Below are 15,063 nucleotides of genomic sequence, written 5' to 3'. Positions count from 1 at the left end.
TTTTTAAATGAAGCTCGCTGTCCCCGTCGCATTTAGTCTGCCGGTGAATATTTTTTTTTCATACATCAATAATCAGATTTATTTAATTTTAAAGATACCATTTCCTTATTATCAGTATGCATTGTTCGATGCTTTTCCTTGTATAATTTTTTTAATGCAGGTCAGAAAATTTTTGCATCAATGTGTTCATCGTCGCCAGCCACGGGATTTGTGTCCATTCTATTTCCACTTGAACTGTTTTGTTGTTTTGTTTTTCATTTAAAATAGCTTTGCATGGTTTATATTAAACACTTGTTTCTCGAGAAGATTTATACCGTCCTTTAATCAGTTAAAACATACATTTTTAAATCAATGTGATTACGCAATCAATGAATTAATATTTCAACCCTTACCTATCTATGTGTACCTTTTGGGAAAAAGATATTTGTTATATTTATTAAAATAATAGAAAAACGCCTTTTAAGGTAAACACATCTGCTGATTAATAAGCCTCAGCCCTCACCCCCACCCCACCCCAAAAAGGGTATTAAAAAAGTGAAATAAAACCAATAATCATGATTAATGAATAGAAAAGAAAGATGATATCATCATAGTTTATTAACCCGTTATATTCAATTTATACAATGAAATGTAAACATTGATTATGAGTTTTTAGTAGATGCAAGAAAAATTTAGACTTATATTTTCTGAAAAAATAGCAAACCTGGGAAATGAGAAGAAAAGCCATTGAAACATTACATTACATTGAAAAGCAGTGTGAGTTGGAAAATACAGCCCTTATTGACCTTTAATTAGTCCGTTCTCCTCAGAAGAAAAGCCAGCTGCCTCTTGCCTGTTTATCCGGATGTTGACCGAATAACCACCAAAATAAATCAAATTTTGTGTTTATGAAAAATATTGCATTTGAACACTGTAACCGAATTTACATGTATTTGTAAGATAATGTCAAATTCTGCTGATTTTAAAACCAACTTGCTTAAAACTGAAGACATCGAGTAGAGATGACCAAATAATTCAAAAAGAGCAACATAAATACAAGTACACGTGTGCTTAAGGAGGCTCGGTCAACCAATTATCCATCTGTTCTATTTTAGAATAATAAATATGATATTTTTAACCGTAAACTGTAATTTAGTTAAGAAAAAATAACAAATATTTTAGCTTTGAAAACTATGTAAAGCTCTTCATCGTAAGGAGATTGATAATGTGTAGAAAGGCCACCACTATCCATCCAGCCTTCTTAATATCTAAACAAGTATGTCGTCAGATACCGTTCTATCCCTAATCAAAAGTCGTTTTCACCTATAGAGCCATGTTTTCAGGCATTTTGAGTACGTTGATTACATGGCAGAAGTGAAGTGTATTTTCTTGATGTAATTTTAAACAATAGCTAACACGGCAACCATATATTGTTGAGCTGATTTGAAAATCCGAGTGAATACGTCCAATTCGTTTTACAATTCCCGGAGAAATAAAAACAAAGATCCATGTACGCATTTTTCCGTTATTTGTCTTCTTTTACGAGAAGATAAGGCTATACCTGATAGAAAAAGGAAGGAATCTGATATATACATGGAGACTGTTTACTTCATTTTTATTTATAATGTAGAAGCATGATTATAAGTGCCTATGGCCAAGATATAAGAACGCATTTTTCTATTTAAAAAGTTCGAACTATCGATAGGGTGTTGAATTATCCGCGTAGTGAAATGGCATTTGATTTAGTTATAAAAGCGTTTTTCTTGAGCCAGGAACGTGAACGATGTTTTAACTCCTTTTGAATTTTACATGAATAGTTAACTGCATGGTTTTGCGACAGCCAAAAATCAATGCTTGTATATTTCATTTATACATTATAATTTACTTCTTAATATACGTTCATTTATTAAAAAAAGAAAACAACTTCATAAAAATATTGTTTATTTGGATTTAAAACAAGTAACAACGTGATTGAATTTAGTCATGTGTCCACTGAGTGTCTATATGGTGCTTTATAGCGGTATAGCTATCCCGCCGGCTGGCTTCTCCGTGGTGGTGGTGGTAGTGGTGTTGGTAACCGGCTGAACTCTCTCGAACTTAGCATCATCGAATTTGTCAACAGTAAACGCTTCGATATATGTGGAGTTCTTCCTTTCCCTAAATCTCAGATCATCAACAGAGAACATATGTCTTATAAGTCCAGTCGGGAACATGTTAAACTTGAGAGACGTTGTCTCTTCTCTCTGAAGGTCGAAAGTAGCATAGCCGTACTTTGCCTCCAAGACTCCACTTTTGTCAATGATTTCCATTTTCCCGTAGATGTCGTTAGTATACGTTCCAGTAAAATCTGTCGGAAGTCGACCAAGTGGCACGACCGGGTGGACTTTGGGGGTGTCGGGGTCAGGTCCCTTCATGAAGGGTTCAGGGAACGTGCAAAGTAGAGAAGAGTTTAACCATGGTTCTTTTTCGAGATACAAGTCTGATATGTAGCTACTGAGAGCAGTTCTGAAAAGATCCTTTTTGTCTTCTCCAGTCATTGCGATGAATATTCCAAGATTTCGGTCAGGGAAAAGGGTCATTAGGGTGTTGTAACCATGCATGTCGTCAGCAGTCTCCAGAATTCTTTCATCTTTAAAACAAAGTAAATACAGAACTAGAAATACAACGGATGCTTACTTCTCATTTTACCCGCCAACATTTATGAAGCAGTTGACAATTAAACAAGCCAGGTAAATGGTAAACTTTTTAAAATCAAAACGTTGCTCTTAGAGATTTTGAAATGTATGAGGTGTAAGGTAATGGTGCTTACTGTTGTACATTCCTCGTTTGATGCCCATAGCATACGCAAAGTGAGTCCTAGATACGGGGACCCCCCTTATGGTCAGGAAATAGTCTTCAATGCTTGGATCTTGCAGACGGTTATATGCATCGAACAAATCACGGTGAATTTTCTTGGCCAGTAACACATCGTTTGTTCCAGGAATGCTTCCGTTGCCAAGGAGATAATTCATGAATTTAGACATGTCGTTTGCACTACTAAGGACACATGTTGTACTGCACAAGCTAGACCATTTTCTATAAGAAAAAAAGTACAAAAACATAAGATATGAAAACATAACTTCTGGTACGTTTAACAAAGAGTGCAATTATCTTTAAGGCTGATAGTCATAGATTCATGACGATATCTGTGTAAGGCCTTACTTCAAGAACTCGAACGGAACTGGGAACAGAGAGCCGTCGTCCTCTTTGTAGGCTCTGGCAATGTCGACCGTTGAGGGATCCAAAGTGGTAAAGAATTTGGATTTAGCCATTCCGAGGGGGGTATAGATCTCGTTTTTAACAAGATTCTCCCAACTATCTCTACCAAGTCGTTCGCCAATCGTGGTGAGGATGCTGTACATCAACTCATTGTAGTAAAAGCTGTCCCTAAAACGCCCTCTTGGCTTCATGCTACTTATTCGTCTGTAAAAAAAATAAATGTAAGGATATGTACATTATATTTCTGATATATGTGTGTGTATATTTATTTTTCATCTGAAAACATGACTGTCTAAGGATATACAGTACATTTAAGAGGATAGAATCACAAATAAGAAGAAAGGCAAATTTTCACTTGTGTTTGGCATGCTATCTATAACTGTAAAGTGGTGGAAAAGCGCGTTTCAAGCTTTTTTAAGGCTGTATACTGGGTTATTTTCGCCCCGTGTAATTTTCGCCTTCAAATACTTGCAAACAGTTTCGCCCCGTCTTCAATTCGTCCAGACACAGTTGTGTTTAAAGAAAGATAGTTTGAGACATTGGAATTCGCACAATCTTAAATTAGCCCACTGACAACGAGGGCGAACGGGGTGAAAATCAAACGGGGACGAATATTTCCCTGTATACAGTATGGATAAGAGTGTGGTATTAGCACGTAGGATACTCACTGTATGACGGGGTCGCCTCGGGTAACCGTATCGTCTAAGAACAAGTATGGAGTATTTTTGAATCCCAACCGATGCGCCATGACATCCAGAGATGTAGCATACCGTGATCGCAGCTTGGATTTCTCAAAAAGCTTATTGTTTCCAAAAAGGTTTCGTAGAGTAGTGTCCTCGTCCATTCTGAATTAATAAATAAATAAATGATTATGTGCAAAATTTTACTCAATAAGCATATAAATTTACCGATCTGAATTTCAAATGGTTATTTCAAATCAGTCACCGTTCCTGGTATACAATGAAAAACTTATGTAAGATATTACACATAACATGAGGATACTTTTGATACCACATGGTTCTGTATTGGTTACATTTTTTATATAATTTCAAGCAACTGTCACTTGATAAAGAAATGCAGATTAACATTCATTCAAACAATGATAATAGATGAAAATGGAAAATATATCCACGATATGTTAAATGTTATTAATGTAACATTGTAACAATGTAACATTACAATGTGATTTTACATGTCTTGATACATGGAAGACATAATTATATTTCATCATAGCCAATTACATGGGATTCAAAAGTAAAGTCAATTACATGTTTTAGATAATGTTTAATATTATACAAGTACCGGTACAACTAGGACGTAAATGTAATATTTCTTTAGATTTTGATATAATTATGTCTTAAAAACTTAACTTGAACTTACTCGATAGTAGAATCTGGGTTGTTTGAACTGCAGCGAAATAGATCAAAAGTGCATGGTTTAATATTAGATGAAAATTGCCATTTATAAATTTTCATGATCGAGACATTAGGTTTTTTTCTTCATATGATTGGTTTTGAAATGTGATCCCCACGCGAATTGCTACTGGCGACAACGAATCGCAAACCATAGTTTTTTTTAAATTTTTCAAATAAAGTTCAAACTGGTCATTACCGTTTTGACGAAAACACGTGAGTTTTTATCAATTTTTTTCTCCGATTGATGAAGCATGCATACATTTTCAACATATTTCAAGAATTCTTCAAATTTCAGAAATAATTCTATAGAATACTCACTCGGCATATTCTGCATTTTTCTTTGCGATAAGAATATTGGCGAATAAAGCTGAAATTCCTCCTAACCCAAAGAGAGTATCGGTGGTAATGGCCTCTCCAGATATTTTGTCCTTGACCCCGAGGGCCTCCGTCAGGACATTTTGACCATCTTTCACCACAGAAACAATGACCCCTGGATTTTTATCCTTTCGACAGTTTTTATAAACCTCTTGAATCGTACTTCTGACTCGGTCTTCTAAAGGGCCGCCATGACAGTAGAACAAAACAAGAAACAGGACCACAGAAGAATAGAGGAGATTTCTAGAGGACATTTTAACGAATGAAGCACCTTGTGTATTATTCATTTGGTTTTATATGACTGTTTAATTAATTCGTCAGATTATGCAATGGCAAACGACGCTTATGAATTAATTATTCATCTCTCTCATCATTTTAGACAGGTAGAGAGCGACTCTGGTTAAAATGTCGTTGGATTAATTTTCTTTTTTACCTGGCCACACCTTGTAATTAGGCGACCGGTGTCAAAAAACATTGGGTCGCTTCAAAACCATATACTTGTGCGTTGTCAAAAGCTGTGCATACAAATGATGCGCAGTGTTTGCAATTTTAATCTTACAAATCACCATCTTAACCACAATAAAAAGTCATTTTTTCAAAAGCAGTTTTTTTATTAATGTTTTCCGTATTTAGTGAAACTGGGCTTTATTTAGATTTTAAAATCTTATGTTTTTCATCATGCTGTTCAAAGTGAGGTGGGGGGGGGGGGGGGAGCCTTCAGAATTTATACAGATTAAGATAATGTGTACTTCGTCATACAGTCATGCATGAAGACAAATCGAGATAACAATTATCAATTTATAGTTTATTGATTAGTAGCACCACTATAACAAAGTATTCAAAAGGATACAAAAATATCAATAAAAGCATCAGAAGAGCAAACATGCGTTGGAAACTCATATATCGAATCTCTGACTTAAACATGTTTAACACAGAGAATATGTGTTGGAATTTCTCGCATGTGTCACAAAACGTATTGATACTATTTTAAAGATCTGGCCCCAAAGCCATCAAATTTGATCTCAGTTTCACTTTCCCACGAAATGCTCCATTTGTAAAAGTAAGACATATCATACGTGAACTTGTCTAAGTTTTATGGCCCCGGGGCCTGAAGACGTTCAAAACATGTGTAGTTTGATTTTTATTTTAGGATTGTTCGGGACATAATAATCTATATAACTACGAATTAGTTTGCATTAATCTTTTTTTTAACATTCCTTGTAGTCAATAATTAGGTTAGCAAAACCTGATGAATCAAGACGATTCCGGATTTATCCGCAAATGAGAGCATGGCAATAACTATGCACATACTTCATTAAAACATCGACCAAAACATCTGGTTTCTATAAGATAAAAATTATTAAGAATAAAGGGAAAAAAGATATGAAAAGAGGTTCGTTCTTTTGCCTTTGAGCAGACATAAAGTTGTTTTTCAAGCTGATTTTTCTCTTTGTTTTATCGTTTATATGTATTTCCTTTTTTTTTTAACACAAACAGTTACTAGCGTTAGTTACTAGCGTTTGTCACATTCATTTTAGATCTTTACCTGGAATTTTATTTTCAACTTTGTTAACGTAAAAATGAAAACGTAAAAACGAAAATGTAAACAAAAACATGATCCAAGCTTTGTTTACATTACAAAGAATTGTGAGCTCTGTATCTAGCCTTTAACTCGACGACTGACACTCAAATTTTGATTGGCTATTTGAAATACCTTAATGAAGCATTGTTAACATTAAAAACGGAAAATTAAATTTTGACCAAAATCGTTATCATGCCCTTTAAGGTTTTTTGTGGGTTTTTTTTTTTTTTTTTTAACATTTTACCACCTAATTATTTGAGAGTAGAAATTGAACTTCTCAATAAAATGTTAAGAAAAGATAATATTCTAGTGATGATCTACCGGCATACTGCAAGGGTAAAGAAACTAGAAATTACTATACTAAGTCAAGAATTATATCTCTTTTATAACACCATTGTCATTAATTCTATAGGTCCAACAGTGTAAACCAACGTGAAGACTTTTTCTTTTTCCACTTTGTACATGCATGTTGATGCGGTTTACAAATATATTTATCATCTGATGCTCTGAGAATTCATTTCAGAATGTCTCTTAGAATGAATTTGATCCGACCCACATTCCAAAATTAATTAACTTCATGTTTTGTGATTATTATAAACGGTTAATTAATAAATATCAATGCTTTCTGTAAATAGCAGTTAAGCATACAGAAATGAAATGCAAGTATTAACAGACAATAAGGATTTTCCATGACATAACATGCATGTAGTTCAGTTAGAGCTAGGAGTTAATCAATTATATAAGTAAAAAAAGATATTGAATCATAGGCAGTCTTTATGATTCCAATATCTTTACCCTAAAATGATACTAGAATCTACAGAACTGGAAACTTTGATGAACACGGGAGGGTCTTTAGGTTCAAAGCTTGTGACTTCAACACTAGAAATAGATCCATTACTATGTGTTTCATGGTGAAACCTAATTGTGTGAAGATTATACGGAGATAAGTCTTTCAAAATACCATATCCCTCAGCCGCAAACTGGTCGTGGGAATGCTTTGGGTAAAGGTTCCAAAATGCAACACCATATTTCATGTCTATAAACCCTGTGGAAGAGTTCCGAAAAATGTGCAAATCCCCATATGCATCATTGTGATAATGCCCGACGTATTCCAAAGGCGATCTGGTGAGTCTGTTAGATTTACCGATTAAATGTAACGTTTCTGACGGTGTTGAGAACCATGGTTCGGGAAAAGAGCATATCGTGCTGGAATTAAGCCATGTGTCTTCCCCCAAAGCGACGTCTGCTAAGTAATTGTGGAGGAGAGTTCGGAAGATGAAGTCAGAATCTTGTCCGTTCATTGTCGTAAAGATTCCAATGTTCATATCCGGAATGAGAGTAATCAACGATGAATATCCGAGGATGGTTCCCGTATGACGTAATATTTTATATTCTGAAAGCGAACAAAAACAATTATGTGCCGTATCAACATAGAGCAAAGGGTCAGACAACAAGACATTACATTCTAGATAAATACCTCTATAATGACCATTTCTCCATCCCAGAGCGTAGTTGTCTTCACTCGTTGTGTGGGGAACCTTCGGCTTTGAAAAGTATTTACTTATTCCAAGTGATGTAATGGAGTTGCGCGCCTTATAGGTGGACTTAAGTGTTTCTGACAACATGATGCGATTTCCACTTTCGTTTAATCCACCACTGAGATGGAATTTCATCCACTTAGCCATATCATGAGCGCAACTCATGAGACATATTGATCCGCATATTTTTTCCCAAGAGCTACAATAATTGGTTAAAGTGTCTTCAATTGTGACCATTCCTAAAATCTGTTTTCATATTATGATAAATATATGGACATGTAAACGCATGCTTTTAAACTAAATCAATATATATGTACATGAATTTATGGAAACATCAAAAGTAAAGATGTATTTTTCATGCATGCCTTTGTTTACTTGCCTCAGTCAAATATAATTCAAATGACATGGGAAAAATATCCACTCATCATGCTCCTAACTAATAACATCTCGATAGAAAGCTTGGACTGCAATCAGTGATGGTACAATGTATCAACCTTAATCTGCATCATACTTACTCGTAAATATCAGGATGAACCTCTACTGTTGTCAATTTGGTGACATCATTGGTATAACCTTTTGCCACATGGCTTCCTCCTTTCGTTTTTGAAATGAAAGAAGAATTGAACATTCCAAGCGGCGAGAACAACTCGTTCTGCACCAGGTCTTCCCATGATTTCCCACCTAAACTCTCGGAAATTGTCGTAGATAGGCCAAAGGCGACGTTTGTATACGTATAAGTCTCTCGGAAAGGATAAATCGACTTCAGATGTTTGAAGACACTAAAGAAAAAATATGAAATCAAACGATTTAATAAGCAATTTTTACTTTTAACCGGATAATCGTTCTCATAAAATGGACCTCGTTATGATTATGAAAAATTATTGTTCTTTAGGGGGAAAGAAGAGAAGACGTTGATCACATGAATTTTGTTGATCACATGACAGTTATTGTAGAATATATCGTAATAGGTAATAAATATTGTGGACGTCAAGGTGTTTGATTCGTTCAATTAGTCATAATGTTCAAAAAATCGTTTCGATTTTTAACCACCCCCCCCCCCCCACCCACCCACCTCCAAATTTTAATCCATTTTAGTAGGCTGACATAATCTAACCAGTAACACTTTACGTAAATTTCCTAATTTAAATGGCTAAAATTGGGGTAAGCTAGGATGATTATATTGTAGTATCTCCGTTGAATGTAAAAAAAAAAGTGACCATGAAATTTTTATGTTATAAAGCACATACTTAGGTTAATTTGGAATTTTTAAGAAAATTCCATTGAGTTTTTCTTATGTGCTATTATCACATTCTTTTCAAATTTAGAATCAAAAACTTCAAAATTTGAAGTGTTGATGTTATCAATATTTTCGTAAAATTATGATCTTGCTATGTAAACAAACAAATGTTGAAATCAATTTTTCAATTCGTTTTTGCTCTTAAAATTATTGAATAAATTTGAATAAATTCCATTAAATTGTTTAATTATTTCCTATAATTCAGTCAAAATATCTCCCTTGCAAGGCAGAAAAGAGACTGCAAAAATAGTGTAAGCAGTTGAGGATATCTTTATGCTGATGTGTTAAAAAAAATTAAAAAAAAAAGATAATCGATAAATGATATGTACATGTACTTTCCTTTGGCTTGTTTTTGTGGAAAGGGAATGGGGTGTTTTTGGAGGGTTTTTTTAAAATTTGGTCACATGTTAGACTTGAAAGTTTATAATTAAAATTTATTTTTATTGTTCTCTACATTTGGTAGCCAACGCTTGGCGTATAGCTTAAACGATGGCGTTTGCTCTAATGTGTCTGCATAAGATACCAGATTTAATTCATAAATGGCTGTATATTGAATGTACTTGCCTTGGAAAGTTTGCTCTGGTAAGTTTGGGGTTCAATCGTAAGAAGTCATGTTTAGGGATGGCTAGTGCATGTGATAAAATGTCCCGGATATTTGCATTCTCTGTCCTAATGGTGTTCGAGAACTCGAAACTGCTGTCGTAAAACGTTCTCAAGTTTGTGTAAATGTTGTGGCTGAAAATGTAAAATATGACAATATTATCTGTGTATGTCTACGAAAATCGTTCGCAATGAAATCATTACAGCCCACGGTTTGCCATTTTGGCACGGAACTTTATAGGTACTTTATTGGTGTATGTACACCTAGCGACTAGAACGCTGAGATTCTGGTATCACCAAGTACAAAGGTACACTATGCAAACACAGTCATGAATAATGCATATACCTAAGGTGTACACAGCCTGTTAATTCTGTTTATGACATCATCTGAATCCATGAAATAATGCCAAAACGGTACACCTGATGTTAATTTTTTCTGTATAGTAATAAGATCTATATTGGCATTCGCCCTGTGCAATTAAATGGCTTCATTTTCATTTTCAAACTATACCAATCAACAAGATACATAAAGGTGTCATTACGTTTAACTTAGCTTGGTTTACGGCAGATGAATTTATCATATCATGAATTCTCTATGTCATACAATATCAACGGGATCTAAATAAGTCTTTCATTGCAGTGAGCTGGATATTATTATATTTTGTCCATTTTTGACTAGGAACGTTTATCTATGCAACGTTCTTTTAAGAGTGTAAACTAAATTATATAAATAATAACTTTTAAGGTCAAGATCTAGCAAATGAAAGGTGCCTACATGTTTATGAAATTCAAGATATAAACTCTTTAAATGATGCTTCATAACAATATCGTTGTTTCATAGGGTGTACCGGGGCTTGATTTTTTGGTAAACAAAATGAAAAATCATGTTTTAAACAATCATTTTCTATGAAATAGGAAGGATAAAAGTAACAAATATCAGAGTTTTGTCCATTTTTGACTAATGAAATGTATCTAGAATGCCTACAGCCTCTCCAAAAACAGCAATATACAAGCTCTTGACCTCCTCTTTAATATGGTGTCAAATTGAATATAGGTACCAGGATTACTTTTCCCGTGATTAAATTTAGAATGTCAAAATATTGTTTTATTTTCTACATAATTCCTTTAGAGCCGTAAAATACAGGAAAAAATCATCAATTATGACGTCATAATGGTTCTAGCACCAAAAAGACAACCTGGAATCATTTAGCCTACTAGATCTTAAGCAAACTAGTGACGTCGCCGTGTTGTAAACACACCGTTATCATGAAATAAGATCAGGAAATATCAAATAAACATCACTTTGAGCTGTGCTGTAGCAGTTTCACCAATAGAGTCGCAGAAACTGCTTTGGTGATTGACGCCAATCGAAACAAAGTAAATTCGGTGACCGGGGCTCCATTCTGGAGGTCAGCCAATCCGTAGCCCTTAGATAGCAGAGTTTTGCCATCTTTGACGACTGCGATGCTCAGGCCAGGGATTCGCGGACGACATTGCATTGCCTTTCGAAAAGACACAAAAACAAAATCGTTTTTACATGTTAATTAAGACTTAAAGAGTGAATTGACGCAGTGACTAACTCACTGTCCTTAAAAGATGACAGATGAAAGCTTTATTAACGTCGGTTTTCATTAATATTTTGTAACTAAAGTGTTTTTGTCAAATGACGTGTTAGCTGATGACAAGTTTCGCAAAACATCATGTTGAATAAGAGATCTGTTTCAACAATTTATATGCTAAATTAAATAAATGACTTGGACAAACAAGTTTTCTAATGAATGTCTTCTGATGTCGCCTCTTTAGCAAGGCACTCACGTAGATTTTGGAGGCGTTGTGTGTTATTTTTCAACAAAACTTTTTTATTTACCTGTGTGATCACCGGATCTACAGTGTTCTCGTAATTTAAGTCTGAGGCCACAATTAATGCCCCGTAAGCCAACAGTATCACCAACCACAACAGAATTTTTGCATCGGCAGCCATTTTACATATAACGAAAGAAACAACATGCTACTATACTAAATTGCCTTATCTACCAAAATTTGGCAAATGTCCAATACTTTGATTTTGCTGATTAGGTGGAACTACAGAACATTTGTGGTATTGGAAAAGCAGTGGTGTTATTTGCAAATCCCTTTAAAGGGGATATATTGGTTTAAAATTGATTAACCTTATTATAATAAATCTTTTAATTTCATACATGTATGCTGTTGCAAAACTCATAGTAGAATAACTATTGGTGTATACTACTGAAGCAAACTAAGAAAAAATAAAAAAGTAAGATGTTGCTATTATTAAACTCTATTAATATCTGTTATTTCTAGAAACAGACGTTCACGGTTGTTACGTACTTGTCGGCATAGTGAAGCAATCAATTCAGATTTCATATTTCAACAGACAGATAAATTTCTATGCATATAAATGTGACACTGTGCAAAAATACTTTTTATGAACGTTTGCAGCACAAGAAGAAAAGGCATATGTGCAGGTAAAACTATATGCGAGTAATAAGGCTAAAACTAACTTCCAAAACCATTAAAATCGTATTTGTTTCCTTTTCTTGAACAAAATAAATAATGCGTGTTTTAAAATAAAACTTATCCGAAACCTAGTCGTGTGAAGAAATAGCGAGTAAGATGAAGCTTGTAATAAATAATTTTTATTTAAATTGCTCTTAATTTACATTATAATTATGACTTTTGAATTTTTTTAATGTTTTTAATCTAGATTGATAACATTGATTAATGCAAAAGCGGGTTAAATTCATCTTCATTGAAGGTTTTTTTATGTTAAAGGACAAAGAACTTGTGATTACGCCCACAGATTTTGTTTCGTTGCTGAGTTAATTAGAACGTTTCGTAAAAGTGACATTAATTAACTATTTTCTGCAAAAAATCCTCTTTAAATTGTTTTTCATTTGTACTTGTCAAAGATATGAAGCTTTCACTTTGTATTACAGAGAGCCCTGGCAATGAATTGTTCCGAATATGATTTTTAATGGTGTCGTTACTTCGAGTTTCACAGATGAAAGAATTGTCCAATTAGACCCACCCTTGATGCATGGATAATTTAAACAAAATAATATTGCAAACAAAAAGATGACAGTAGCGTTCGTTTGTTTATTTTAAAAAAAATTGCTAAACACCAAATGCCAAATTAATATTACAGCACTGCTCAGACACAAATGTTGGGGGTTCTAGACTGCAAACATTATCCGACCTATCGATCCAAACAAAGTAAAAAAAAACCAGAATAAAAACCAATTCGCCCTCTTTCAGCAAATTCGGTATATAAGTGAATGATAAAAATACATGTCTATTTTAGCAAAAGCGCAAAAAAACAACCTCTGCAACAAACTCCCCAGTAACGTCTTGCAATAGCCACAATTTAATGAGCAAAAATCAGCCAGACTAATTTTGCTGGCATATCCAATTTTTCTACCACCCAGCAACTAAATAAAGAAGATCCTCAAATAACTAATAAGTCTACGATTAACATGTCCTATAGATGGAGGCGAGTATTTATATTGTTAATTAGTTTTAAGCCTTTCCCACACTAAATAATTATATTTTTCGCCATCAAAGTTAATAGTTTAGATTGAGATCATAGTTAAAGCTCAATTTTTATGTCGTAACTTTTAAATCTTTTTATAAAGGTATATGAAGATAGGGACACAACATAAAGCTGATGCCATATATATTTTTTTAAAGAAAATTTATATATGAGGGGTTTTTATGGAGTTTCTGATCATAATTATAGAACCATTTTAACAAGAGCTTGGACTTTGAGTAGTTGTGTCAAACATCAATGTGACGTAGGCATGTGTATTTCATTACTAGCCACACAGCCATGGTCCTTTAAAATCAACAAGATTTGTCTGGCTTATGAGCTAAGACTACGCAATCGGTGCATATTTCGCTTGAAACCGCTTCATTTTTAACTTGTTTTGACACAGGAAATAAATAGCTACGTCTTACTGAAAGTCCAAGGTCTTAGACTTAGTTGTTTTTTTTCTTTTGCGGGTAACATATTATCCATAATAAACTTTTTTTTAAAAGATAATGCTGCTTTGAATAAAATAAACTTCCCAATTCCAAGTCGTTTCAGAATAGGGTGCTGTCAACAAGTTACACATGAGATCCATTTATGAATATTTGTTATTGCTGATTTTTATTTCTTACCATAAACCAATATTTTAATCAGTTCATAGCTGATTGTGACATAAGGACACTTTATGAATATACATGTACATGCAATTATAAAGATTCCTTGCAGAAATTCTGCATCAAATATAATAAAAAACCATGGGTGTAATCTCATAAAAATAATATATCAAAAAATTAAATCATCATATACCATTTTTATGTAAATAAAAACAATTCGCAAAATGCTTTAGTAAATGCAGATTTTATTTTTGAATTAGCAATAAACAAATTTTTCATAACCACAAAATTAATATTATTAAATATTTAAATGTCTAATTGTTTGTTGACAAAATGTCTCATGAAAATTTAAAACAAATGGAAAATCAAGAATAAACATTGCAGTTGTCGCTCCTTTGCCAATGACATTACAGTTTAAAACAAGAGGCCCATGGGCCATGTCGCTCACATGAACAACACTTCCTTTTATCATTTTTATCAGTTTAAAACATTTATCCTATATATTTCTATGTTAAACTTTGGGCCTCATAATTGGTTTGGGAGTAACTATTTTAGATATTCAGAATTTAGGATTTTGAGGATACCTGCGAAGTTATCTCACAAATATATATATATATATATATATATATATATATATATATATATATATATATATATATATATATATATATAAAGACATTTCTGGTGCAGTGGTCCTTAAGTAAAAAAAATTTGAAGACATTCAAATGTACTGAATGAGCAAATTAAGGAAAGAGTAAAGTAAAATCTTCTTGCGCGATTCCAGGTGCATTTACCGGTGTTGATGGTTTGAGTGAGGCTGGGGTTTGCAAAATTATTTTATTATAATAATATATGATG

At 33.6% G+C, this 15,063-nt stretch overlaps 2 protein-coding genes across 3 annotated transcripts; both read right to left on the bottom strand.

Annotated features, from left to right (window-relative positions):
• Positions 1-1,903: 1,903 nt before the first annotated feature.
• On the bottom strand, positions 1,904-5,303 carry LOC105343850 (gigasin-6). 2 transcript variants are annotated; one of them, XM_011451345.4, is made up of 6 exons: positions 4,971-5,303; positions 4,618-4,644; positions 3,906-4,082; positions 3,181-3,441; positions 2,789-3,054; positions 1,904-2,608 (listed from the first exon to the last, which is right to left on the bottom strand). In XM_011451345.4, the coding sequence occupies exons 1-6, from the start codon at positions 5,279-5,281 to the stop codon at positions 1,992-1,994; spliced, it is 1,659 nt and encodes a 552-aa protein (XP_011449647.3). In that variant the 5' UTR covers positions 5,282-5,303; the 3' UTR covers positions 1,904-1,991. The 2 variants fall into 2 exon arrangements, with proteins under 2 accessions (XP_011449647.3, XP_011449648.3); XM_011451346.4 differs by lacking the exon at positions 4,618-4,644.
• Positions 5,304-7,331: 2,028 nt separating this feature from the next.
• LOC105343851 (uncharacterized) lies at positions 7,332-12,035 on the bottom strand. The gene is made up of 6 exons (XM_011451347.4): positions 11,912-12,035; positions 11,347-11,546; positions 10,009-10,179; positions 8,663-8,926; positions 8,087-8,346; positions 7,332-8,002 (listed from the first exon to the last, which is right to left on the bottom strand). Exons 1-6 carry the CDS (start codon positions 12,023-12,025, stop codon positions 7,401-7,403), a joined length of 1,611 nt encoding a protein of 536 aa, XP_011449649.3. The 5' UTR covers positions 12,026-12,035; the 3' UTR covers positions 7,332-7,400.
• Positions 12,036-15,063: the final 3,028 nt, after the last annotated feature.

The sequence above is a fragment of the Magallana gigas genome, chromosome 6 (genome assembly GCF_963853765.1).
Source record: "Magallana gigas chromosome 6, xbMagGiga1.1, whole genome shotgun sequence".
NCBI lineage: Eukaryota > Metazoa > Mollusca > Bivalvia > Ostreida > Ostreidae > Magallana > Magallana gigas.
The sequence above is the reverse complement of the archived record's forward strand: the minus strand, read 5'-3'. Positions and strand labels throughout refer to the sequence as shown.